The sequence below is a fragment of the Penicillium digitatum genome, chromosome 5 (assembly GCF_016767815.1).
Source record: "Penicillium digitatum chromosome 5, complete sequence".
NCBI lineage: Eukaryota > Fungi > Ascomycota > Eurotiomycetes > Eurotiales > Aspergillaceae > Penicillium > Penicillium digitatum.
Genome location: NC_089388.1, coordinates 1,242,737 through 1,269,908, shown reverse-complemented (window position 1 = coordinate 1,269,908; position 27,172 = coordinate 1,242,737). Strand labels below are relative to the sequence as shown.

The 27,172-nt window shown below is 45.7% G+C and overlaps 10 protein-coding genes across 10 annotated transcripts; 6 read left to right on the top strand and 4 right to left on the bottom strand.

Annotated features, from left to right (window-relative positions):
• Nucleotides 1-1,289: 1,289 nt before the first annotated feature.
• Nucleotides 1,290-4,015, top strand: Pdw03_1654 (uncharacterized protein; the record flags this gene model as incomplete). The annotated part of the gene is made up of 2 exons (XM_066099970.1): nt 1,290-3,953; nt 4,013-4,015. 2 exons carry the CDS (start codon nt 1,290-1,292, stop codon nt 4,013-4,015), a joined length of 2,667 nt encoding a protein of 888 aa, XP_065957697.1.
• A 342-nt stretch (nt 4,016-4,357) lies between these two features.
• Nucleotides 4,358-5,245, top strand: Pdw03_1653 (kinase-like protein; the record flags this gene model as incomplete). Its single annotated transcript, XM_066099969.1, has 1 exon — nt 4,358-5,245. One exon carries the CDS (start codon nt 4,358-4,360, stop codon nt 5,243-5,245), a length of 888 nt encoding a protein of 295 aa, XP_065957696.1.
• Nucleotides 5,246-5,862: 617 nt separating this feature from the next.
• Pdw03_1652 (uncharacterized protein) lies at nt 5,863-6,236 on the bottom strand (the record flags this gene model as incomplete). The annotated part of the gene is made up of 3 exons (XM_066099968.1): nt 5,863-5,865; nt 5,925-6,084; nt 6,142-6,236. 3 exons carry the CDS (start codon nt 6,234-6,236, stop codon nt 5,863-5,865), a joined length of 258 nt encoding a protein of 85 aa, XP_065957695.1.
• A 2,312-nt stretch (nt 6,237-8,548) lies between these two features.
• Pdw03_1651 (MAP Kinase Interacting Kinase) lies at nt 8,549-9,649 on the top strand (the record flags this gene model as incomplete). Its single annotated transcript, XM_066099967.1, has 4 exons — nt 8,549-8,840; nt 8,895-9,205; nt 9,255-9,423; nt 9,480-9,649. 4 exons carry the CDS (start codon nt 8,549-8,551, stop codon nt 9,647-9,649), a joined length of 942 nt encoding a protein of 313 aa, XP_065957694.1.
• Nucleotides 9,650-11,808: 2,159 nt separating this feature from the next.
• On the bottom strand, nt 11,809-13,282 carry Pdw03_1650 (kinesin; the record flags this gene model as incomplete). The annotated part of the gene is made up of 5 exons (XM_066099966.1): nt 11,809-12,272; nt 12,331-12,504; nt 12,558-12,938; nt 12,991-13,003; nt 13,049-13,282. The coding sequence occupies 5 exons, from the start codon at nt 13,280-13,282 to the stop codon at nt 11,809-11,811; spliced, it is 1,266 nt and encodes a 421-aa protein (XP_065957693.1).
• A 941-nt stretch (nt 13,283-14,223) lies between these two features.
• On the bottom strand, nt 14,224-15,509 carry Pdw03_1649 (Histone acetyltransferase GCN5; the record flags this gene model as incomplete). Its single annotated transcript, XM_014675037.1, has 2 exons — nt 14,224-15,276; nt 15,327-15,509. The coding sequence occupies 2 exons, from the start codon at nt 15,507-15,509 to the stop codon at nt 14,224-14,226; spliced, it is 1,236 nt and encodes a 411-aa protein (XP_014530523.1).
• A 679-nt stretch (nt 15,510-16,188) lies between these two features.
• Nucleotides 16,189-16,641, top strand: Pdw03_1648 (uncharacterized protein; the record flags this gene model as incomplete). The annotated part of the gene is made up of 2 exons (XM_066099965.1): nt 16,189-16,365; nt 16,414-16,641. The coding sequence occupies 2 exons, from the start codon at nt 16,189-16,191 to the stop codon at nt 16,639-16,641; spliced, it is 405 nt and encodes a 134-aa protein (XP_065957692.1).
• Nucleotides 16,642-17,301: 660 nt separating this feature from the next.
• Pdw03_1647 (Polynucleotidyl transferase, ribonuclease H fold) lies at nt 17,302-18,869 on the top strand (the record flags this gene model as incomplete). Its single annotated transcript, XM_066099964.1, has 5 exons — nt 17,302-17,312; nt 17,366-17,378; nt 17,452-18,366; nt 18,418-18,612; nt 18,777-18,869. The coding sequence occupies 5 exons, from the start codon at nt 17,302-17,304 to the stop codon at nt 18,867-18,869; spliced, it is 1,227 nt and encodes a 408-aa protein (XP_065957691.1).
• Nucleotides 18,870-22,112: 3,243 nt separating this feature from the next.
• On the bottom strand, nt 22,113-23,458 carry Pdw03_1646 (uncharacterized protein; the record flags this gene model as incomplete). Its single annotated transcript, XM_066099963.1, has 4 exons — nt 22,113-22,531; nt 22,599-22,829; nt 22,885-22,891; nt 23,366-23,458. 4 exons carry the CDS (start codon nt 23,456-23,458, stop codon nt 22,113-22,115), a joined length of 750 nt encoding a protein of 249 aa, XP_065957690.1.
• A 2,513-nt stretch (nt 23,459-25,971) lies between these two features.
• On the top strand, nt 25,972-27,152 carry Pdw03_1645 (telomere-associated recq-like helicase; the record flags this gene model as incomplete). The annotated part of the gene is made up of 3 exons (XM_014675034.1): nt 25,972-26,213; nt 26,267-26,753; nt 26,805-27,152. 3 exons carry the CDS (start codon nt 25,972-25,974, stop codon nt 27,150-27,152), a joined length of 1,077 nt encoding a protein of 358 aa, XP_014530520.1.
• Nucleotides 27,153-27,172: the final 20 nt, after the last annotated feature.

Below are 27,172 nucleotides of genomic sequence, written 5' to 3'. Positions count from 1 at the left end.
GGCTGCGTCAACGATCATTGTTTTTGATATGGCCCTTCACAAAACAGGATGTTACCAGCCAGTTCTTCAAGTGAAAGAGTGCATTTCAACGAGAATACTAAGTACAGAGAAAGAAGAAGAAAGAAAGAAAGAAAGAAAGGAAGAAAGAAAGGAAGAAAGAAACCTGCGAGACAGGAACCTTTTTTGGGGTCCTGTCACGATCCAACAATCAAACAATACAAACCTCGCCAAGACGGAAACTTCCGGCAGAAATCCTCCCAGATCGTCCTCCCAGATCGTCCTCCCAGATCGTCACACAGCACATGGGTCTACCAATGAAGAGATGAGAGTCTCTGTTGGAAGGTCGTGTGACCACCACTGTTTGCTCCCAGTACGTAGTCCCAGTCATAGCATGTAGATAGTTTCTCTCTCTCTCAACGCATCAAGAGATTTCCAGTTACATCTACATTCATCGTAGATCTCTAGTATCTCTAACAGTCTCATTTTGCATCTAACGTGGCAGTCATTTTCTGCTTAATAACAAGCGGGATTTACAGTACATAAATCGCTTTATCATCTCAATCCAAAGTTTTTAACTCTTTCCACTTGCCATGTCCTCTTATCCATGTTTAGATTCAAAATGCAATTTAATTACAACGAGATCCGTTCTTATCATTCCTGCTAGTACGTTCGATAGCCAATAATACTATCCCGGGGTAGAGGTCTTAAAACTTATTCTAGGATGTGAAAATAGCGCACTCAAACACTCGCGCGAGGTGGCGATAGAAATATGTTGGATGCCTCAGGCATCACATGTAGGATAGACCAACTAGATAGTCTTCCTTCCACTCTCACCTTCTCTCTCTCCCCGTCCATCCAATTGAATACTGTTTTACCTGCATACATACTATCATTGTATTTGCATCAGGTTATGAGCCTCTTCTGCTAGCTGGACCACTAGCAACTCTTTTCTCTGAAGCCATTTTCAACTGGAGACTTTTGACGATCTGACCCCACTGTGGACCCACCTCTGTGTGTGACACAACATTCAGATCCAGCCAATAACATCTAGGAAATCCTTCGAGCCCCGCCGGCAAAAGCTCCGTTTAGCTTTAACATCCAATCATGGCCGACACCGAGACGGACAACGAGGGGGACACCAACCCTCACCCGCTTGATGCATCGACCAACCCATTGGAACCCCAGATCCGTCCTTTACCAATCCGATCCAATTCACACAGGATGACAGTCATAGTGAAGATGAGGACAACACACCGCCCCATCAGGGACATGGTCTTCCAGCGATTGCAATGACCAAAATCCAGAAAGTTCGGACACTGGAACACAATGACACTGATCCAAGTGGTTGGAAACAGGCACTGGCTTACCAGCTGATCCCATATGCATTGGAATGGTTGTTAGACAGCAACATTCCCAGACCTCACAAGTCGCATACTTCATTCGGAAGATGGAAGTACTGGTCTCGCTTGGTTGCTAGCTGGATGTACAACCAGATCGACGTCACCCTACAGAACAAACTACGCAACCTGTCCAAGATGCCTAAATACGCCGATCAACTGTATGACGAACTCATGTCAATGACACAAGGAAGTGATCGGATGCAGACAGCGTTTATCGAGATGCGGAAGTTTGACAAGATGAAACGATCGGACTACAACTCGGCAAGCGAGTACATTGAGGAATACCAGCGACAGTACCACGTGCTAGCTAGATTCAAAGCAGCACCACACCCATCACACGGCTTATCACAAGTTCTTCAAAACATTGAACTGGAAGTCATGAAAGTACAGTTCATTAGGGAGGAAGTTGCAAGTCTGGAGCCTAAGAAACTCACCCTCGACAAGGTGGAGGAGTACTGGAGAGCACTTCAAGCAGCAGCTGACATGGAAGGTGTCGTTAATGCTACTTACAACAACAATGCCGGCCGAGGCCGAGGCAATGGAAGAGGTGGTCGTGGAGGAAACCGAGGTGGCCGAGGTGGTCACAACAACAACGGTCACAATGACGACAACACCCAATCCAACAAAGATACCAATGCCGTCGAGGATGATACAGCTACCGCTAAAAAGAAGAAGAAGAAGGGTCTTCGCAAGCAGCCTGCCGATGGCAAAGACATTCATGAATACGCAAATGAGATGCGTAATGGCACACAAAAGGATGACAACAACATGTGCTCATTCTGTGGCTTTGGACCACACACTGCGAAGAGATGTGCCTATCTCAGTGAGAACCCTCCAGTTTCGTGGGAACCGTCCGGCAACCTCTGGGCCTATTCAAAGGCAATCCACAGAGCCCAACGTCAAGATGGACAAAACAATATGGTTGTTGCAGCTGCCAATTCTGTTGATAGGAGGAACGATTGGTTGCTTGACACTGGATCTGACAAGACATTGACGCATGACATCGAAGACTTTCACACATACCAACTGGATCATCCTGACACTGCCTATGCGTACAAAGACTACTCTGGCAATAGAGTTGTCACGCTAGGTCATGGTCAAATCATTGTGAGAACTGCTCTGCCAGGGAGAAATGGTAAGACGCACTCGTTTATGACAACTGGTTACTATACCCAAGGAGGACACGGCAAGCTATTAGGCATGCAAAAGCTTCTTGAAGAGCAAGACATCTCTTATGACACACGTACTAAGTATCTCACAAATGGTGAGGGTGACATTGTGGGGTATGCAGATACATCAACTGGTGTCCCGTACCTTGTCAGTCCAAAAGACGACGATGACCCCAATGAGGTCAAATCTGACATAGATTCCGATTCTGATGATGAAGAAATTGGATTCGTGAACAAAGTGACTGCATACGAGATCCACCGACGTCTCGGACATGCTGGAAAAGCACGAATTGCCTCCACATTACAACATGCTGAACAGCTAGGTGATGATGAACAATACGGCTCGGAGCATTTCGACTGTGATGCCTGTTTCCAAGGTAAATCAAAGCTCAAAATTTCTCGTCAACCACAGGCAAGGGTGCAGGATGTGGCATGGAAATTCCACGTAGATACACAACCAATGAAGCCTACCGGACCAAATGGAGAGAACTACTGGTTGCCAGTCGTCGACGATGCATCTCGACTGATCGAGGGAATCATGTTGAAGAACAAAAGTGATGCCTACTATAAGCTTACTGCGTTCTGTGAAAAGATCAAATTGCTCACTGGCAGATACCCAGGCATCTGGCGAATGGATGGTGGCACAGAGTTCAAAGAGTTCATCAAATGGGGTGAGAAGCATGGTATGACTTTCGAGATCACACCACCATACACTGCTGAACCAAATGGCACTGTGGAGCGCTTCGGTGGACATATCAACGACATCCAGAGAACGATGATTATTGATGCAAAGATGACGGAAGAGATGTGGCCATATGCGACAGACACAGCCATCTACATCTACAACAGACTGATCAATCCGAAAACCAAGATCTCGCCGCTAACACATTGGCGTCAAGAGCTCGAGATTCCAAACGCAGAGCCTTCTTTGAAGCACCTTAAACCATGGGGAACAACTGCATACGTTCATATTCCGAAGCCTAAGAGGATTCAGGCTAGGAAAGCAGCACCCAGAGCATGGAAAGGAAAGCTCGTTGGTTATGAGGGGGACGGTGGTCATGTTTACAAAGTATGGGATCCAGCTACTAGGAAACTAGTGGTATCTCGTGATGTTGGCTTTCCACAACCCGGAGATGACGATAACGATGATACGGGATCAATGCTAGTCAACGGAGTACCTACCGATCCAAAGGACCCAGATGGAGATGACGATGTCGTCGGATTCATGCCTGTCTCACTAACACAAGACGATGAGATCTCGAAGCCAGAGATTAAACAACGACAGATGGTACGTACGCTACCGGTACAGACGCCTACACGATTGACTAAACAGGCACCTGTCACGCCGTCTACAATTCATCTTGTAGGCGTCTGTACCGGTAGCGTACGTACCATCTGTCGTTGTTTAATCTCTGGCTTCGAGATCTCATCGTCTTGTGTTAGTGAGACAGGCATGAATCCGACGACATCGTCACTTCTCTCTCTTACAACGTATCAAGAGATTTCCAGTTTCATCTATAGCTTCATTTGTAGACTGAATACCATCTCTCTCAATAAGGAACAGAAGCAAAAGAAGCGAAAGAATCCGTACTCTGTATCGATAGAAGACCTTGTATTATAAAGCTATAAGATGGCTCATGTAAATCACATACAAAACAAAGTATATAGAGAGCAAAAATCGCTACATCACCTGACCTGGTGACCCAACAGAATCGCAGCCCCTTTCTTCTAAGCACTTGCTCTCATTACCCTTTCCAACCCCAGTCCCAACTTCATATTGCCACCATAATGAGCGGGCATCCTGTTTTACTAAGCCCCGAAGGCACCTCTCGCATCATCACACTCGGGGGTGCTGGATGTATCCACCAAATATGCAATGATCATGACCATGTTCTCAAGGCCCCTCTGAGACACAATACCCAGGGCTGCAGTGAGAAGACGATCAAATCCGTGGAGGGAAGAGAGGAATTCTCGGAGTTATGTTTAACCCGGGAAAAGCTCGTTTATCAAAATCTTCCACAAAACCATCCCAACATCCTAAATTATTTCGCTATTACCGATCAAGGAATTCAACTCCCATACCTACGAAATGGAGATGTCCGCAGCTACTCTCAAAATAATCCAATCGACATGAAAACGCGAAATCGATGGATTGAGAACGCCATCGATGCCATTTCCACCATTCATGCGTGTGGTATTGTTCATTCCGATATCAGCCCGCGCAACTTTCTTGTGGCTGATGATCTCTCGATTCGATTATGCGACTTTGCTGGGTCCAGAATCAATGATCTAGACTCTCTTGTAGAGGAGGAGACTCGGTACCGATTACCATCGCATTTTCGAACTACAACAACTGATATCTTTGCTCTTGGATCTTTCATCTATGAGGTCTCCACTGGCTCGCTACCCTTTGCTGACATCGAAGACGATGATCAGATTGAGAGGATGTTTACTGAGCGGAAATTTCCCAATCTTGAGGCTCTTGAACATCGTGACGTGATCTCCAAATGTTGGAACGCCCAATATGCCAGTGCTGATTTAATAAGAGCCGATCTTCATCACCGAAAGCCGACAGAGCACTCCTTGAACTATCGCAATAGATTGCTCCTTTCTACGTCTATGATAATTGGTATAGGTTATTTCATGTGGATGTACAGCGCAAGGAAGAGATTCTGATTTTGCTCCAAATTCTGTTCGTTCTTTGCTTTACTCCATCATCTCATTCCAATGGCTCATATCTTGAGACTTGATCCCCAAGCCCTGGTCTATATGCTCACATTACATGTCCTTGTTTGTCTACCCCTCTTCTGAAATGTGTCTTTTACAGTATGTTAGATAAATCATGCTGGGGGTTCAGACGGTTTACGTAGTCAAAACCCCCAATTTTTGCCTGTTTCTGGTTTTCCTGTTGCGACCCTTCTTCCCATCCCCGAATAAATCGATCCGTGTGCCTTTTCTCTTTGATCGAGTAGCCTGAATAGACCATCTAACCTCTAAGACGCAATCTTCGAATTTGAAAGAATATCCCCGATACACTTGAATATTGCATCTAAGAGAACAAAGTGCTAAAGTGCCATTTGTGAATTGCGAAATACGACTACCCTGCATATAGCCATTAAGGAGTACGGAGTACTTGAGTATCATTTGAGTTGAAAGCTTGAGGTTGATCAACGTAAGACCCCAACTGATACAAATTTCACTTTCCTACACCCAGGTATAGAGTGCACAGGGGGCCCATCGCCAATAGATTTCCTCGGTACTCAGTATTGGCTCGTGTGAATAGCTGGCTAGTCTCACTAAGGAAAGTCCATAAGTAATTTGAATCTCCTAGGAGGACAGTCATAATAGAACCAACCTTGCAAGTGTTGCAAACAGTGAATCGCTTAGTGGAATTCGGAACCGCAACTCGTTTCTTGACCTGCCCACAGTTTTCTCTGCAAGCTATCAAGGAGGTTTCCTCTTCCTCATGCCCGCATCTGAACTTGACGGGACCATAAGTGAGTGTACACATTTTGCTAAAATTGTTAGAAAAATGGAATCAATTACTGATATTCGGGGCAATCCAAACTCACTGGTTTAAAAACGGGGTGTTTTTCTTATCTGAAATTCCTCTGAAGTTAGAGCGATGTGAGACAATGTACTGAATACGGAGTAGTGAGATGCACATCGCAGCTGCTATATATGGGCAGGTTTCCCGAAGTCTGGCGCGTGATTGCACAAAGTTGCTAGCCAATGGAAGCGACATGGTCAGAATTGGGCGCATAATCTACTCAACTTGATAGCCAATGAAAAGTTCCAGTTTAGCCAAGGGCGGTTAAAGCGCGAGGCTTTGTGGCCAACTATTTGCTAGTCTAGATGTCTTTGGCCCTTGTATACAGGGGTTTTGTGACACATAGCTAAATCGTCCTTGCTATTATGCTGTTTTTCACACTGATACGCTTCGTTTAGATACAAGATTTCATCATCCGCTCTGCGTAGAGCCAATCATTTGCCCATCACTCGAAACGGGTCCGTTGATGTGATGGCTCCTTCGTAGCCTACATGCTCTAATGCAGCGCTAAAAGATATTAATTTTTTGGAAGTCATGTGTCTTCCATGTTTGCTCCTAGTACTTAGTCTAGCTAACCTATATGTTGTAGATAGCTTCTCTCTCTTACAACGCGTCCGGAGACATCCAGTTTCATCTACAGCTTCATTTATAGACTGAATACTATCTCTCTTAGGTTATGAGCGCCGTTGCTTTCGAAGCTATTGTGTAATGTAACCTTCGAAACCCTAGTTTAACCACTTTTTTGGTGTACTGCGTCGCACCACGGTGTGGATACTCAGTGTGGTTCTTGACCACATAAATCAGAGTCTCTCACTAAAAGAAGATAAGATTAACACCTTGTCTAACCCCTTTTGAACTATCTAATATTAGGTGGATTATCTTCGATAACTAACTATAGTTGCCGATACCGTCATCGTTAAATCACGTCGTCGATAACCCTTCAACGTCGAACCCCACTTCTGACTTACTACCCGCTATAGTAAGCTAATCGTACCCCTTACTTTCTTGACTACTTACTACTAAGTAGTATATCTAATACACTAGAAGGCTCGCCTCTGCTAGCATTTCGCCGTCGTTTATCTTCTCGCACACAATAGATTATATTCGACTTCAATTTCGACCGTCGAAATGAATCTAATATTAATAAAATTGTCAGGGTGCGGGCTGGCAGGACGGTATGATAGGAGATGACTGGTAGGAACAGGTCATAACAGATCAGATTCCAATTGACAGGTACAGGCAGGAGCAGGCTATTATACAAGACGTAGCTCGAAGAGCTACAACAGGATCTAGAACTGAAGTTCAGATGAACAGGTCGAAGATCACGGCACGTGATCTTCCTATTACTAAGCATCACGGTTCGCACCGTGACATCGCACCGTGACACCGTGCGGCCCTTGGTTGGCGAGATAGAAAAAAAAATCTGGGCAAAAGAGTTGTTTTTTTCGAACTAATTATATATTTAAAATGGTCTAATAGGGTAATCTGTTACGCACTGCCTAACTGGTCACAGTGATGTTGGAGCTTCCCTGATTATACTTGCCTGTGCTGATCCTCCAACGTCAACGATCTGCCTCTCAACCGAGCTGTTGCTGCGCACAGTCTTATTCCAGCCTAAGTCCTTTTGAGGGTATCGAGGAACGATGCCAGGTAGAGCGCCGAGTGGATCTATACCGCAGTATTGGTCTGCTCGTAGGTGTTGTCAAGTGATAATATAGTTAATGAGTCAACGTGGTTCCAAAGGTAAACACAAGTAACAATGTATGATTGAAGACAAGGAACTAAACTAAGTACATGGAAGGGTGTCCTTATAAATCTGTCGAGATGTGTGGGGCCACCATGAGATAGGTACAAATGCCTCATTGGTGCCACCTCTGAAGCACCAAACGTTTCAGAGTTCTTCGCTTCCTACTCCCTGGGTGACTCCCCTGGAGTCACTGCTGGGGTCACGATCACGTGATGTACTTGTCGTCCCAAAGGGTGTTGCTGATGTATCGAGGTACATACACACCAGACTTTAGTCCAACTCAGGGTGGATCATGCTCTTGCTCAGTGAGCATGATCGGGACTTCCTTTTCCTTCGATACCTGGGAACGCCAGTGTGTACAGTGTTGCACGTGATCTGCTGACAGATAGATCTATTGGCTGTTGGTGGCCCATCTGTGTACCCGGTGGGGCACCACTGATTGGTGACGGGTAGGTCCGTAACACAACTGATGCAAATACAATGATAGTATGTATGCAGGTAAAACAGTATTCAATTGGATGGACGGGGAGAGAGAGAAGGTGAGAGTGGAAGGAATACTATCTAGTTGGTCTATCCTACATGTGATGCCTGAGGCATCCAACACATGTCCTTATGTTAACTTTGAAGGTGGCGCTGGCTTCCTCCACGTTATGTCGCGATAAAGGTCAATGCAAATAATTACATGTCTAAAGATTGCGCCCGAAAGGAGTTACGAATCACACAGCGTATAACCCAAGCAAATGCAGCCGACGAAGGCCGGTCTTTTGTCCGCACTTTGCTTGACTCATTCGACTTGCCAGGGCCGTACGGCAACCATATTTGCATGGTCTTTGACCCCCTCTACGAGCCCTTGTGGATGCTAAAAGAGCGCTTTCAAGGGGGCGTTCTTCCACCCGATGTTCTAAGGACCGTCATTCGGATGGTCGTAATGGGCCTTCATTATCTTCACACCCAGTGTCATGTTATCCATACAGGTCTGTCTAATAACCAAATAAAGCTTCCCTGATTGAAAAGCTAAGAAATGGCAGATCTAAAGTCCGACAATATTCTAATGGCTCTTAGAGACCACTCCGTACTCGACGCGGTTGTTCGAGATGAGATAGAGGATCCACTGCCTCAGAAAATTTCCGATGATCGAACAATATATCTCTCACGCAACGACTTTGGCTTTCAAGCAAACAGTCTAGGTAGGCCAGTGATCACGGATTTTGGGCTTTCGGTTTGTGGAGACAAGGCCCCTCACAATCACTCTATTCAACCAAATGGGTTTCGAGCCCCAGAGGTTATAATTGGAGCCAGTTGGGACTATAGTGTTGATATATGGAATCTAGGCGCATTGGTGAGGCTTAATGGCATTCTCCTCCTAGATATTCTAACAACTTAGCTAGATCTGGGAACTGCTTTGTGGGACCGGCCCTTTTGATTATTCAACATCATCCTCAGATTCAACTTACAGCGAGGAAAAGCATTTGGCGTCTATTATCTCCTTGATCGGCCCTCCGCCAGAGGATATGCTTGGGCGAGGAAGTCAAAGTTCGCGATATTTTAATGACGATGGTATTTCGAGAACAAGATGTCACTGCCCAAAATTTGTCTTGCTAATTATCAAGCAGGTCAATTCAAGTTTCCCGGTCTCATTTCGAAAGAACGAGGACTTGAAAAAAAGCTTACGGTCATCGAAGGGGATGAGAAGCAGATGTTTATGAATTTGTCTCTAGACTGCTGCGATGGCGGCCAGAAGATCGAGGAACTGCAGAGGAACTACTCTCTGATCCCTGGCTGAAGGAGTAGGTTCTCGTTAGAATCCATAGAAATTGCACTGTGTTGGAATGAAATCAGACATACGATCATTATATATGGAAATGAGTGTTTTAGGTATCACTCAACAGCATCCACGTCATTTTTGGAAAGATCATAAGTTCCAATTCTCTATCCTCACTAGGATAGCAAGAGATTTCCTTTCAGTCCCATCTACTGAAGCTGGAGTTGAATGTCTCTTTAATTCAGTACGGGATATCTGTCATTATCGCAGAATTCAACTCTTGAATTGAAGACAGTTCCCAATTCTACTTGATGCAGCTCCATAATCGTGTGCAAGGCCTGGTGTGATCCTTTCGGTTCGGAAAAAATGCTGAGTTCGATGATCAAATCTATGAGCTCTGGTGGTAGGTCTTTGATTCTTTCCAAAAGTGGAAGGCCACCGAGTATGGTTTCTTCGTAGTCGTTCATGGTGATGTGATTGTATCACTGGGAAAATTTGATTCTAGAAAGGAGCTTTCTGAAGCTGTAGTTCCCTTAAGATCTATCTCCAGGGAGCAAATTATCGCCACGTCTTGGTGTCTTAGTGTACTTGGAAGCGCACAGCGAATTAGATAGCTTAAAAAAAAATTTGACGCTGCTAGTATCATTCATCACTAAATTGCGAAGGCGTTCTTGAGTAAATAACCCAAAGCTGTCGCAATGAACACCGAGGGCAAATAGTCCAGGCTTGTCACTCTTGAATGTTATTATTCACTCCTCTACCTCTTATCTATTCAAAGAAAATATAAACCGGCATCACTTTCAACTGCTTTCGACTGCTTTATATTGAGAGCTGTTCGTCAAGCCACGACTTTGTCGCCCCTTACTACCCTATCGCGACATTTTCCTTGTCCTACTATTGAGGTTCGATTGAGGTTCGGATTGATGATATTCTCAAAGTTACAAACGGAAGGCTGACGGTTTAATTAGGGCTTTTGGTAGTCAACAAACATGTGCTGGACCCAAATATACAAGTATGATTGTGGCTGCAATGAAGTGGTGGATGAATTTTCCTTGTGTCGAGAAGCTCTGTAAGGGGAAATGTTCAGGTAAAGGGGAAAAAGATAGGGATCAGCGTTTCAGGCAGATCTGCTCCAAATGCCGTCAGACAAACGTCGCTTGTTGAAAGAGCACAGTTTTCTGGGTTGTTTTCTCAAATGCCCGCTTCTCTTGTTGACCACGTTTCTCCCACTGCGGAAGAAGGATAGTCCGCCTGTAGGGCTAATCGCAGTCTTAATAAGAACATCGAAATATGTCTGCTCCGCCAACTCCTGATCGCCGTCTAGCTGATTGTGGGTGTCTGGTCTTTCGGATTGTGGAAAAATTGAGTCATAGATTTGTATTGATCAAGTTCTCGACGTAGCCAGTAAATCTCAAGTTTAAACGTGTCACATAGCTTTTGAAGGGACTTGATCGCATCCTTGAGTTAGTAAATCTCCCGATTTCGGTTACGGTAACGTCGCGATGCCTTATTGTTCCCTTTCCGGCTCTTCGCCCTGGTAGACGATCTAAATTGAAAGTTTAATTTGCATGGAATTAGAGAGCTTGTGGGGCTGTTTTGTTGCTTTTAAGGGTTGTTGAGGAGATGCGGATCTTTGCAATGGTTGGATAAGATCCAAAGTAGATAAAGAATAGAGTAGATTGCCGATATCCATTGCTTAATACCACGGTAATTGAGAGAGATGTGTAGGCGATATAGAGCAAATTTAGGAGGAACTGTGACCTTATTCCCATCGTTATCCAGCGCGAGAGGGGTTGAGCGCCTTGTTTTTATATCCTAGATTGAGTTTCAAGACCTCCACCTCAGGATAGTACTATTGCCTATCGAACGTACTAGCAGCAATGATGATAACGGACCTGTTGTAACTAAATTGGCTTTTGAATCTAAATATGGACAAGAAGACATGGTAAATGGAAAGAGTAGAGAAATTTAGATTGAGATAATAAAGCGATGAAGTCCTGCTTGTTCTTGAGCAGAAATCTACTATTATTTGAGATGCAAAACGAGTCTCCCATCTCTTCATTGGGAGACCTGTAGGTAGTGACGGCTGATAATAAAAGTTCAGACTCGTGGAGCTTCCAGTCATTTATACTCGTTGATACCCGCAACCCTTTTTATTTTGTATCCAATTATCCAACGCATTAATTGCCTATAAAAGAGCTGGTCCCTTCCATGGAATCCATATGTGTGCAGTAGTGGGGGTGAGCCATGTCGTATGAGTTGGAGTCATGAGGATGTGGAGACTTAGTGTAGCGATCGAAATTGTGGGACGCTGCGAAAGGGTTTCCAATGGGGCAGTCGGGAATTGAATTGTAATTTGCCCCGATTGTTTCCGCAGTCGTACTGAACATAGGCTGCGATGACAAGTTGCTGCATTGGGACCACATATTATAACCGCTGAGACTTCTCGGGAGATAATGTGTGGGCGCTGAAGACTGAGCCTCGGCTAGTGTGTTCAAAAGAGGAAATTTTGGCTTGATAGGCTTCACTGCCATTGGCCCTTGCTCGTCGTGGTGGTGAGGTTCTTCAGTGGAGGGGTTGACTGTGTTGATGGGCTTGTCTTCTTTGCCCTTGAAAGGGTAGACTTTCACGATCACATTTTCATCTGAGAAGTTTAGCCAAATGTTAAACTCTCGCAGTTTTATATTACTTGCCGACTTGACCTTTCTCGAATTTTTCCTGCATGTTTCGAACCCGAAGGATCTCATAGATTACCTCGGCGCGCTGGGGGTCCGGCAACTTTCGCTCTATGCCTCTTGCGACTTGCTTCAGCATATCGATCGTAATACCATGGCTACCAAGCTTGCAGGTAATGTGAACCAGCAGTTGGAGGCGGTCTATTCAAACCAAACGTTAGCATGTGCGATGAAAAGCCATCCTATAAACATACACTCTTTCTTCAGGTGATCAGGCTCCTTGTGCATAACACCTGGAGGCCACCAATTTGGCTTAGTCGCTTCCGGATTCCTTTCAGTGCCAGATGCGGATCCTACCGGTGTCTTTCCATTATATGGATGTTTAACTTGCTTCAATGGCTCAATGGCACGGATGAATTCCTTGGCAATTGCACGGCAGTTCAGCTGTTGAAACTCGCGATAAGCGCGCTCATAGTAAGCCGTTACCTTTGAAGTATCTCCAATTCTAAGAGAAACCATGCTAGCGGAGTTGTCGAAATCCTCGTGGTCGGAGTCATGCTCAGCAAAATGCCTACTGGAAGGGGACTCGAGGAGATGACTGCTCTTGAGGCATTTCACTGAGCGGTATGTTCGGTCTATATGAGAATTAGCGGGTTCTCTCATATACTCAAATACGGCTTTACATACGATTGGGCCGACTCTAGCAGATTTCTTCGCCCAGAATGTCGAGGAAATTCTGGCGGACCTCCGGAGTGAACACACTGGGCCCACGGTCCTGAACAGATTGAGATTCTTGGACTTGGAGATTGCCCTCATCATCGATGAATATCATCGCATAGTATCTGTAGCGTGGGGTGTATGATGGGGAAGAGATAGACATCTCAAGCTGAGCATCACCATTCAATTCCTGAGGCTCCTGGAGATCTGAGAAAGCCCTCTTCATAGCACAAGTTGTATTGTTCAAATTGTTGGAAACCATTGCGATTATGTTGGTAGAGTTTGTCGGCTGTGGACTATATGACAAGCACGGAAGAAGCTGCTGGGGCGTATTTCAAAATGGAGACAATAAATTATATAAGAATCCTCACGGTTGACGTCCACTGCCCAGGAAAAGATGGTCTTTTTGTCAATAAACAGGTGAAGTCTGAAAGTTTCTCTTTCCTTGTTGACCATGCATCTCCGACTGCGACAAAAGGATGCGTCCGCGCTCTTTGTGGGCCGGGGGGGGGGGGGGGGGGGGTTGTTATCTCCCTCATATTAGAGAGTTTAGAGATTGCTTTTTACATCTTGCTTCGCGCCCCGTCGGCCCCAATTTCATTACTTGCTTAATTAATTCTGTACAGTAACAGTATCATATAGTGCGCAGGGCAACTAGAATTACTTGGATTATCTAAAATCCAACAGACAAATGTTTAGCAATTCGAGAAACATACAGGGGGAAAATACGTCGTGTTGGACCAACAAACGACCTGGGGAAGCAAAAGAAGAGAAAGAGAGAAAATGAGGCATCAGGCCAATCCATGCCTACGTTGCTTAGCAACTATATATGCAGTTGACTAGCAATGGGAATTCTTTAGTCGTTGGCCCAGGTCGTGAATACGAGATACTGAAGCTATCAATGTTTGCTGATGTTATAGCAACTGACGAGCTACGAGCTACCGTTGGTGATAGCTCGCGCATTAGCCCCAGCGCAAACACCATTCTCGTAGTTCTCGAACCAGATTTACCTGAGGAATTTTCACATCATTTCAGATTTTGCACGACTTCCACAGATCGGCACCAATGATGACCGTTAGCAAAGTAAACTAAAACAAACTTGACATTGGGAATGATAATCAAATTGCTTTTATCCACCCGACCATACGTAATAAAATGCCCTTGTTTCTTCAGCAACGGACCTAACTTCAAAAGAAGCATCGATCATTGTTCATGTAGATCGTACCACTCCGGAATCTCCCGGATGAGTTTCCGCATATACTTCTCCAGTTGAACCGCACACTTTGTATAAACCGTTGTTGCGTCATTGTACTGCCGACAATTGCTAAAAATCAATTGGAGATCGGGGACTAGGTCATTCGGCCCAGAGTAAAAATCGGCATTCAATCGTTCCTCTATCGTCGAAAGGTCCATTGGTGATGTAATGACAGCGTAATAATCAGGGACTTCGTCTTTGTTGACCGGACTGACGAAGGGCCATGCATGTTTGTGATTTTGGATGTGATTTAAAAAACGCCGGAGTTCATTGTAATGAGGCCCACGGCGAGGTTCCCGTGATAACTCGTCCATATCTGGAGACCAGCCAGTTGCTCGAATGGCAGGAATAGAGAGTGGATCGATTGGAGTGATGACACCGCTAGCCCATTGCTGAGGTGGTGGGTGAATAACATGATTCTTGCTGAAGGTACGTATTTTGGCTAGAACAGATTCCTTCTGCTTGAGAAGCATACGACCCACTTCGAGATAACGTATTCGAGGAACCATGGAGCATTGCATAAGTGTTCCCCCTTCGTAATCTTTGATGTACCCCATCCAGATAGATTTTTCCAAAGTGATATCTTTGGTGAAACCTTGCTTTTGAAAGTACCCGGTGGCATAATTATCGGCGTAAGTTAGAAAATGCATCACTGGGGAGGTAGCTCTGACATAATCCTTCAGATGGGCCATAATATGCGCTCCATAACCTTTCACTTGCTGGTCAGCCGAAACTGCGCAAAAAACAATTTCGGCAAACTGGCGCTGTCGAAACTCCCGGTATGTGATTCCGCCAATTACCTGCAAAGGCATCTTGACAATGGCCATAGATAAATGACTGCGATCGTAGACGAGACGTGCGATATAGTCTTTTGGCATTTTGGGTAGTTGCTTCTGAAAGAGGCATTTGAGGCCTGTGAGTATAATCATACTTTCGATGGAGCCATCGTTGTTGACAACTCGGTACTCGATCTCGCCGCTTCGTTCTTCTAGCACTGCAGGCTTGTAAACTGTTTGAATAGTTCTCGCTCGCAATTGAATTCCTTGATTACCTTCTCGTAGATGGGAATCCTCCGAGCAGCAGGAGTTTGATCAGCAGACTCCACCGATGCATCATCGAGGATTTTGATTTTTTTGGCATATGTGATATGCAATTCTTCAGAGGCCGGGCGCTTCGCAGCGAGGAGATCTGGCCTGCTGTCGGCTACGATCGATTGCGACTCTGCTTCCTCCATTTGTGTCGAATGCCGGCGAAATTGTCCTTCGGATATTTCGGGCTGATGATATTCAGCATAGATATTTCAAATGGTGCCCTGGGATGACGAGAGTGTTGCAGGAGTGTTGGGTCACTTGGGAAATTGAAGTGATTTGGATTCTTATCTCAGCTTGGAACTCGCCCCTTGAATCACGTGATATTTTCATTTGTCCACTACTCGGGTGGCAGAGCTCCAGCAGTCTAGATAAGTGCATCCTACAGTGTTGGAATTGGAAAGTCTGGAAGTGTACAATTTGTTTAAACTTGCTAATCAATGAAATGTTTATTTTCAAAAGAATGCTAATCGATGTGTTCCATATATATCGAAAAGGAAACAAGGGCGGAGCAGTTACATCATGAGCCCAACTAGCTACGGGAGAGTAGATGTGCAAAGTCAGCTTCAGATAGCGAGGTGCTGGCGGAAGTGCGACTAGACCGTCCCGCTCAAGCAAAGTCGGCGTGTATGTTGTAGAAACGGTCTTTGCGAATATTCCCCCCCGTAATCAGAACAGACATCACGTGATCTGGGCTTACAATATTCCTACGCTTTTGCATCGGGCATCAACCGCTTTTCCTAAACTCTGCCAAAAGAGACTTGATCTATCGCCCAGTCGCGCTCACCCATCTGGCCTGTCCCCTTCTCATTGTCACCGAACGCCATGGCGGCGCATTCAATTGGCCCTTCGGCGCTGTTGAAGTTGGAGGAATTAGCTTCTTGGCTCAAAGAAACGGCCGAAATGAAGGAAGAGGAGAAGAATATATTCAGATGCGTGGACAGTGATCGACATATGAAACTACGCCCACTTCTGGATGAATTGAAATATAGCCAGATCAAGGTGAGAGGGCCTATCAAACTATGCTGTTCAGTAGCTAATTTGTAAAAGGGCCATGGTTATACGATGTATCGTATAGCTGGAAAAGCTGAAATCAACATAACTCCCAAATACCGCTCGTTCTTGTTTCCGCTCACTGTTGGTTCAAGAAAGGATGCACCATCGAACGAGCTGGAAATTTTAGGCGTGCGACTCTCACCAGGTAATTTTATCCCCATTACCTGCAATCTGGTTCTCGATACACAGTTGGACTTGTCGAGATGTGTGGTGCCACCCTGAGACATGAACAAATGCCTCAATGGCGTCATGCCGAGACAGATAAACTATATGTGATGTTTAGTCAGCATTGTCCGCACAGATTGCTTAAAAGGCGCGGACCTTGTCATTATTTAGAAGAAATTCAGAGTATTTTTTCATACCATTTCAAGTGTTCTACAATCTCTTTCAGTTATGAGCCCGGCTTTGTTCCATTAAAAAGAAAAGATCATTTTTCCTCCTCGCCCTCGGTACACATAAGAGAATTCATCTCAAATCACCGAGGCAACCCCTGAAACCGAAGTAAAGAAACGGAGATAAATCAACAACAACGACGAAGACATGGATGATCATCTCTCCGCGGGAGTATCCACCCGCGTCATCCTAAAGGATACAACGACGTGGGATTCATGGCTACCCTACATAAAGTCAATTGCAACCATATACAATGTGTGGGAGTTGTGTGATCCATCCCAAGAAACGGCACCATTGCCGTTGACACCACCTGCCGAAGTGCTCTCCATTGACGAAGCAAGAGCAAAGTACAAAGATGACTGGGTCGACGTGAAGAGACTTCTTCAAGACGAATGGGTCGCAAAGAATGCGATCTATACCCAAAAGAAAAAAGGGTTAGGATTGGTAGTCGCAGCGATTAGGAGCACAGTTCACCCAACATATCAACCCATGATTGTCGAGTATGAAACTCCATGGGATTTGCTTCACAATTTGTCTCAAAGATTCGCTCCAGAAAACGATCCGACGTACGTCGCTGGGCTTCGTCAGCAATGGCGCCAACTAGACCGAGGACTAGATCGAAACACCGATATCGACAAGTGGCTTACCAGTTGGGAGACAATGCAAAAGTGGTGCAAGCGAGCCAAAATGCCAGAAGCAAACGATGTTAAGAACCAATTTCTTGATGCAATCTCCGTCATGTCACCTAACTTTCATGAGACATGGGTCTTGAGATTGCAAGACAAGGGTGACATCGAATTCACTGAGCTTCTTAATCGGTATAAAGCTCATTGGAAGATCACATACGGCAAGCAAGCTAGCCAAAGGGGGATCTCAAAAGCAGTCTTTGCAACATGGCAAGGTCATGAAGAAGTGAAGCCCAATGAAACAAAGCAAGAAGAGACACCCCTAGGAGACAGAGCATGCCCTTGCGGAAGGGGTTTCAAAAAACACCAACCATGGAAATGCTGGGAAATCTTTGAAGACATACGACCAAAGAACTACAAACCAGTAGCGTCAGCAAGACAGAAATGGGAGAAAGCTATGAAAGCGAACCCTACCTGGAAAGCTCTTGTTGAAAAGGAGAGAACAGAAATGAGCCAGAGCAAGAAACCCACCGAACAAGCAAATGTTACGCTTGGAGGAGAAGCTTTTGGTTTTTTCACCACCCCGGCCATACCCACCAAAATCAGTGAGATACCAACCGAAAAAAGGTGGGTAGTCGACACCGGCGCACAGGTTCATGTGTGCAATGACCGAAGGTTATTTGTGACTTTCGAGGACGCCCAGAGCGTAGTGAAGGTAGGTGACACAGAAACAAGTGTCAAAGGAATCGGCACTATAGTCATCTATGGTGTTAGCCCGGTCACAAAGAACCCAGTGAGGATGGAGTTGTATAACACAAGATACTCTCCGAACTTCCACAGTAATCTGATATCCCATGGATTGATGATGAAAGCCAGCTTGCTCGTTAATTTCAGGAGCAACTGCATTGAAACCACTGAAGGGAGACAGGTATACCAAGTGTACCAGGACCAGAAGTTGACTTGGCTAACACAGCCAAAGGGTTTTCAATACCCTAAGTTGTCACCTGAAAACTTGATCCTCGCCACGAAGAAATCAGCTCAAGAACCAAGATCCGAAGGATCTATTCATACCTGGCATAGACGCCTTGGTCACGTTGGGACCGAGCGTATCGAAAAGCTTGCAGAGATGACTGAGGGCATCACCATTGAAAGCAACCCTGGCAAGAAGAAGCAGGTATGTGAAGCTTGTCAATTGGCAGATGCGCCAAAGCAGATCTCTCGCAGGAAGATAGGCCAAGCATATGGTGTGTTCGGAAGGGTACACTTCGACTTGGTACAAAACCAAACAGCACACAATGGTCATATTTGGTTAACGCACTTCTATCTTGATGGTATTAGATGCCACTTTGTGTTCACACACACAAAGAAGAACGAGTGTCAAATGGCCGTCAGAAAATTCATAGCACTAGTGAAAAACTGGTTAAAGATTGAAATCAGGGTCTTTCACTATGACAATGAAAGAAGTGCTGGCAACGAAGTGGAATCCATGATAGAGGCCGAAGGGTGTACCATTGAACACTCACCACCAGGCCTACCAGAGATGAATGGTCCCGCCGAAAGATCTGGGGGAGTGGTTGTACGAACTGCAAGAGCCCTCATCAATGACACCGATCTTCCCCGACACCTTTGGCCTGAAGCAGTGTACGCAGCAGCGTATATACTGAACAGAGTACCCACAAAAATGAACAACAAGTGGATGATTCCATGGAATGAATTGCTAAAGCATGCCGCACCAGATGGTGTTAAGGATCAAGTGATTAACCTCTCGAATGTGAGGTTATATGGCTGCTTGGTGTACTCGAGAATCCTAAAGCGAGTGCAGTCAGAAAAAATGGCGCCAAGAGCGGAGATAGGATATCTTGTCGGGTATGTCTCGAAAAATCTATACAAGATCTGGTTTCCACACAAAGGAAAAACCGGTATTGGAAAGGTTGAAATTGTCAGAGATGCTGTGTTTGACGAAACAAGACGGTATTCAAAATCGAGGCCACTACCTGACTCAGAAGACGCTATTAGTACCATGTCACAGGGACTAGGCGTGCAGCCAACCGTGCTTACCATGGAAGAAGCACAAGTTGAAATGAGCATCCAATCGAGGATGCCAAAGTCAATAGCAAGGATAGCTCTTCATGATGAAACCGAGCATACCAATCAAGGAGAAGACACAGAGGTGGTGGAGAGAGAAAGAACCCCAGTGCTAGCAAGTTCAAAAGCAGCATCCGATCTCCCATTGACCCCGCAGTCCACTATGAGACCAAGGGAGCAAACAAGAAGTGAGGATACACCAAGAGATGCCTCACCACATCTCTCACCACTACAACCATCACCGCCATCATCACCAATAGTTTCAACCTCTCCAATTTTGTCAACCCAAATCCCAGCATCAGTGCCAGATCCGATCTCTGTTCCACAATCAACCGGATCTGGGGGAGTGGAGACAGTCGATGAAGAAGAGGAGATCGAGAGACAACTCCAGAGAGAGATGATATACTCACCAACACCAGAGTTGTCATCTCAACAACGAGCACCGAGAGACATCTCAGCGAGCATTGAAACATCGAATATCGTCACTGGCACAAGAAGCAGGAAGCCGAGGATCGATCCAGACTATGCAACATACCTCTCACTTGCTCAAGAAGAGCCACCAAGCCTACTTTATGCATTCACAACAAGCATGAATCAAAGGTTTAAAACGAAACCACACAGAGAGGATCTTCCACCACCACCTGAGAACTGGATCCAAATGAAGAACCATCGATTTGCCAAGGAATTCATGGCAGCAGCAAGCTTCGAGGTACAGACATTGAAAAAAAAAGAGACATACACAGAAGTTCAGACACCGAACCGAAAAAACACACAGGTCCTACCCTTGAAGTGGGTGTTCACATATAAATTTGACGCCAATGGTGTGCTCGAGAAGTTCAAAGCACGAATCTGTGTTCGAGGTGACTTACAATGGTTGTCTACCGACGAAAAGAGAGCTGCCACACTAGCAGTTAAAACTGCGAGAGCTGTATTTGCACTGGTCGCTGCCTTCGACCTCGACATGAGACAGCGAGATGTGGTGACGGCATTCTTAAACTCGTCCCTACAAAGTGAAACCTACACCAAGTGCCCCCCAGGATTCGAACGGGAAGGGCACTGCTGGATGCTTCACCGAGCACTGTATGGTCTTCGGATGTCCCCAAGACTATGGCAACAGGAAGCAACACGGGTACTAGTCAACCTAAGGCTTACCCCAGTACCAGAAGACCCCTGCATTTTTACAACAAATGGCATCATTGTCTTCTTTTATGTTGACGACATCATCATTGTTAACCATCCCAACTTCGCCAAGCAAGCTACGAAGTTGGATCAAGATCTAAAGAAGGAATGGGAAATGCGAGAATTGGATGCCACCTGGTTTCTGAATATCCGCATTCTCAGAGACAGAGATCAGAAGAAGCTATGGCTCTGCCAAGATAGCTACATTGAGAGCATGACGAACAAGTACAACCTCGTCACCACAAGAAAGGTTGGCTCCCCACTAGGAGTTGAACCTCTTGTCCCATATGATGGAGTGGCTACACCGAGCCAGATACATGGATACCAAGCCAAAGTTGGATCTGCTCAGTATGCCACTACCATTTCAAGACCAGATGCCGCAAAAGCAACATCCAAAGTGGCAGAATTCCTGACGAATCCCGGCCCCAAGCATATGGATGCTATCGATCGGATCATCCAGTACCTCTATGAGACCAGGTATTGGGCTATTGAGTACGGTACTCGACCACGTGATGCTTATCCAACACAGTCCGAAAACAATCCTGGCCTATCCCTTGCTGCGAAGTCAATTGAATTCGCAAGTGATGCTTCTTTTGGTGACAACCGAGACCGGAAGAGCTCGGAAGGTTACCTTTGTAAGCTGTACGGGGGCCCCATTGACTGGAAAGCGTCTAAACAACAGACTGTTACGACATCGACCACAGAAGCAGAACTTCTTGCCCTCGCAGAAGCAGGAAAAACCATCCAATGGTGGCGCCGAGTCCTCCATTCATTAGGATTCGAACCAGATCACCCACTCTCCATCATGTGCGACAACCAGCAAACCGTCGATCTATTGACAAAGGAGGGGGCAGCAATGCATACGAAGCTTCGACATGTGGACATTAACCGATGCTGGATGAAACAAGAAGTTAGTGAAGGCCGAGTCAATGTGGACTGGGTTCCCACTGCAGCTATGCCAGCAGATGGGCTCACCAAGGTGCTACCAAAGCAGAAGCAACACGTGTTTCGGGAGCTGCTTGGTATGCGTGAAATTCGCGACAGAATCATCCCAGAAAGTGATGGAAGAAGCAGTTCTTGAAGCTCTGAATAGCTTCAAAAACTGGGGGGTGTGTCGAGATGTGTGGTGCCACCCTGAGACATGAACAAATGCCTCAATGGCGTCATGCCGAGACAGATAAACTATATGTGATGTTTAGTCAGCATTGTCCGCACAGATTGCTTAAAAGGCGCGGACCTTGTCATTATTTAGAAGAAATTCAGAGTATTTTTTCATACCATTTCAAGTGTTCTACAATCTCTTTCAGGACTGTCTGATCGTTCTGTTGCCGGAGATAAGTGAAAGGCCTTAAGAATATCAACAAATTTGGCATGAATTATTATATTATCTGCCAGCAAAAATGCGACGTATTATGTATTCACAAGTGTGCCAGTAAAACATTCATCATTTCCATAGTAGCTGCCTTCATGAAGCACCATAAATCTACCCGCGTCGGCATGTGTGGCCGTGGAATTCCAAAATGCTGCGTAACTTGTCGACGCGTCGGGGAAATTTGCGCTTGCCTCGGGGTTGATGGAGGCCGCCATGTCCAGCACATCGGGGAAATCTGCGCTTGCCTCGGGGTTGATCGATGTCAGCAAGTCAGGATCACGTGAATTTGACATCAGAGTTGAACATCGATCTTCTGACAGATTATGCGGCATGGCAAGTTGTGAAAGTTGACTCTCATCAGTTCCCTGTGATCTCGTTCCAGGGGTCGAGAACTGCAAAAATCCATGGGGCCTCCGATTTTCGAGCCTGCGGGCCTTGTTCAATGTTTCACTCTCATCTGTTTTGCGCAATGTGTCAAATTCATTCATATCACCTGCCCATGGGAGACCTATCAATCGACCTACCGTAACTAACGCTGATCTCGTTCCTTTTTCTTTTGTTTTTGCTGCTCTTTGACGATTTAGTCAAAGGTCGCCTTAAAGCATCTTGTGACGGCCAAAACTGAGTCCACAATTCGCTAGAAATCAATTCACCCAAGTGAATGAAACTACATTCAGTGACAATTTGGTCAATCATCTTCACGAAATTTCCTGATCGCAGGAGCGATGCATTTTGTAAAATGCCTGTCTGTATGTCTGTATGTGTATCAGCGATACTTTGACCAAAAGTTCGAAACTGAGCTCAGCTCACTCTCTCTCTGTTATGTTTAAAGGCATCGCAAGCAGATAACCAGATCCACCTAGTTCCGTCGCCCATCTGCTATACTTCCGGCCAAGCCGTACGAACTTATCCAGGTGGCTCTTTAGCTTTTCTTGCCCCACTTCCAGCGACAGTCGTTGCTTTCTTATTTGTTTGGCAAGATCGGAAGATGCGTTCCGGCACCATCTTTCCCCTGTGTGGTAGTCCAGCTCGACTGCCAGTAGGTAAAAGTTTCGAAGTTGAAACCGTCGGTATAGTGCAAGCACCTCGGCATCTTTTTGTTGATCATATATCTGAAGGAAAGCCGATGCCAACCCAACTGCTCTTGGATTTCGGCAAATCTTACTGCAAAAACCCGTTGAATCTTTCAACCATCGCCCTGAAACCTCACGAAGCCAAGGGGATATTGATACTCGGTGGATTTTAAAATTTGTACTCTCCAAAGCACAACTTTGAGATTTGCTTTGCGTACTGCTTGATACAGAGCTCCGGCTTTCATCGCAAAGGTCAATCGACGAGACACGGCCGGGAGTAGATGCAGAGTCGCTTTCGATATCGCTTTCATCGTTATTTTCAGTCGATGTTACATCGGTTCCGCCTTTTGGCCCACCATAAGTTTTGGAGTGTGTATGACGTTTATCAGTAGTGTTGATTGGTGAGGCATGGGTTGAAAAGGATTGGAAATTATTCCCGCTGCTATTCTCAGTCGGACTTTCGTTGCCTTGAGTACCGCTGGCTGTTTCTTCCTGTTGTGTTTGGCTTTTGATGCTCAAAAGTCTGTCAAGGGTGGAGATTCTGGGCGGACAAAGACGCTTGAAGTAATGCAGGCGGTCTACCAACCTCTTTCTCGATTCTGTCGAGGAGACGGTCAAGTTGAGTGAGAAGCCCATTGAACTCAGCATCAAGTTGCTTGAGATTATTCATGGCCGTCTTTGCAATGTCTCATTCGAGCATGGAATATTCAACAAGAGACGGGGCGGGGTCCCGTAGACTAGCTGTTTTTTGTACAGTCCACACATCCTGAGGAGGCCCAGGCTTGGCCAATCAGGGCCTTGTTATTAGCGCCAGTTCTTGGCTGAACTTAGTATCACTTCACATACCGGGATTGTATGATATGATTAATTAGAGCTTTTCTCGAGACACTTTGTCGCATCGGCTTGTTTTCTGTTACACACAATGGTCTTTTTCCCCCATAATCCCAGCTCGCCAGTCAGTATCATATACTTAGTCTTGTAATGAAAATTTAGAGTTAACCGTGCCAAGCGCCCAACCACCCATCCTGGGTAGTTGGTGCGCCCCACCAAACGCAAAATTCCCACCAAACGCAAAATTTCCAATTTCTCATTCAATAAAAATGCCATTTACATGTAACCACCATGACTATCTATATACCAATTTCCACTGTGACTATCTCTTGCCACCATTGAAGCTTCATGCTCAGCTTCTAATAAATCCCTTGCTTCCTGGGCCCGTTGTTGGGCTTCCAATTCTTTGGCCTGTTTTGCCTGTAGCCGCTTTAGCTTCTTAGCATCGGCATCCTGTCTTTTTACCATCATCCTATTTGCACATATAGGTGATAGGACACTGCCTTTAGTCCTAAGAAGCGATTTCCCATTTTTTGGTGTATTTGCAGTTGATTTGTGGAACTGAGCCTTCTTCAAAGAGGCCTTTAACAATTCAATCTCTTGGGACAAAAGCGTGTTTGCATCTGCACTCCGTCGAATATGCCTCTGAACGCTTTGAGATAGATGCTCAATCCTCTTTAGATCATTGAGGAGCTTAGTATTAAGCTTTTTAACCCGCTCAATTGTATCTGGTGGTGAATTGGTGGCTGAGCTTGTAAAATCGGGGGGGGGGATGGCGTAAGAATCCTAAGGGGGGACCCTTCAGATTCAAGATCTCTTTGGCGTAGAGGTTTAAGAATAACCTCTGGATCTAGGGGCCAGATACCACTAGATTTAAAAGATGATCTTATTGTTCTTTGGGTAAAAGCTTCATCTCTAGCCGATTGAATGATCCGGAAAAAATCCCGTTTTTTGCTTGCACTTCCACCCCACATAACAATCTCATTATTCATCGTACGAAAATGATGTTTTAGGCTTTGGAATGCTGGGCCATCGAGCGGTTGACAGAGATGTGTTGTATGGGGTAAAAAGAAATGTGGGATGATGTTTTTTTGTGTGCAAAAGTCGATAAATTCGAATGTAAGATGGGAGCCATGGTTATCCATTAAAAGAAGCCTTGGCCTACCCTTCTTTACTAACTTAATAGTAGCTTCATGAAAGGAGAATAGCCATTGAAGGGCGGTTTCATCGTCAATCCAGCCATTGGTAGTAGGCTTAATTCGAAAATCGGTAGTAGTGATATTCTCATACCACTCCTCCATGTGGGTATTACCCTTAGGTAAAAACCATGGTAGCATCAACCAGCCATCGGCAGAGATACATTCAATACCAGTAATTGATTCCGACTGGCCTCCTGTAGCAATATAACTGGTTGTACGCGAGGTAATAACCTTACGTGCTTTACCTTTGCCAATTCGGTAGCCGGTTTCATCCCAATTGAAGATCTCGTGTGGAAGAAATTGGTGATGTGTTACGGACCTACCCGTCACCAATCAGTGGTGACCCACCGGGTACACAGATGGGCCACCGAGAGCCAATCAAGCAATCACGTGATCACAGGAGGAGTATATCCCTGCACGGGGTAGGATATACAACATATTTGTTGGATGCCTCAGGCATCACATGCATCACATGTAGGATAGACCAACTAGATGGTCTTCCTTCCACTCTCACCTTCTCTCTCTCCCCGTCCATCCAATTGAATACTGTTTTACCTGCATACATACTATCATTGTATTTGCATCACTATTCGATATGATTGGACAAACTGCTGCCTCCTAAAATACTTATTCTCTTGGCTCTGTACTCAGCCACACGAGGAATCACATAGCAGGGGCTTTATCACGCGATATCTGTCCATCTTATCACATCACCACGTGATACCGACCTCAGGATTGCTTCCCCCTGATCTGCGGCTTAGACAACCCATATCCAAAGACATGGTACACCTCTCATGGCAACCGAAATTACTCCACCAGGGAGTTTTGTTGAGCCTCCTCTGACGCCGCCGCTTACGAAAGAAAAGGTGTCGTCGAGAAGTGCTCAACGCGTGCTAAATTGTTTCAAGCTCCATCGTGTTGGTCATAGGCCACAGTTTTGGTGGCAGCACCAGCTCGCTTTAGACGATTATAGGGAAGCTTTACACATGCTGAATAGTGACGATTCTCTCCGAGATTACGTTGAAGACAAAGTTAGGTGAGTACTGCCAAGCGTCGCTATCCTAAGACATTTATTCAGCTGTATCATAGGTACGACTACGACCCTTGTCGTTCCTGCCTGACTATCCGAATGCCAAGTCCTCTCCATGATGTTTTCTGTGCAAAGATAGTCGAGGAGATACTACAACAATTGAAGCAATTTCAACGAAGCGAAGGCCCCTCCGCTGCTTTCGCGAATGAAGTTGAGCACCTTGCCACTTCCCGAATCATGATACCTGATGAGATAAAAGATGGAAAGCAGACTTTTTCCAAACGGGAGCCAGATGCATCATTCAAGCACCGACGTGCACGCTATCCCGGTGTTATTATAGAGGTATGCTATTCACAAAAAAGTCAACGCATCTCACACTTGGCCGACGAGTATATCCTGAACACCGACGGGAGCGTGAACGCCGTGATTGCTCTCGATGTGGATTATAAGGGGTCTAAGAACGCGACTATTACCGTATGGCGACCAGAATATATAACCGTCGATGGCATAGAGGAGCTTCAGGCGACTGCTGTGGTCGATGCGCTGGTACATCTTCGAGTGGTGGTCTTTTTGAAAATCAGATGCTAACGGTTTTAGCCATTTCGGACGGAGTCTGGACTTCCAGCTGAGGCAGCAGCGCTCCGGCTGTCATTAAGGGACTTCGCGACGGAGGACCTCTGGCGAGAGCATATGAGGTTCGACCGAGAACTTTTAATAACATCGAGACAGTTATGTGACTTTCTCTCGCGCGCCGAAGAAGAACAGCGGGTGCAGACACTTCAGCAAGGCTCTATCAATCGACTCCGACCGGGCGTGGGAAAGCGTCGTCGACCTCAAACTCCTCCGGAGCAGCTAAGTTCGGAAGAGGAGAGATCAGTCGAGAAGAAAAGAGAAAGTAAAAGTGGGCGTTGCAGCAACGATTTTCGTCCGAACCCTTCGTCGTGACGTGTAGAACGACTTGTGAA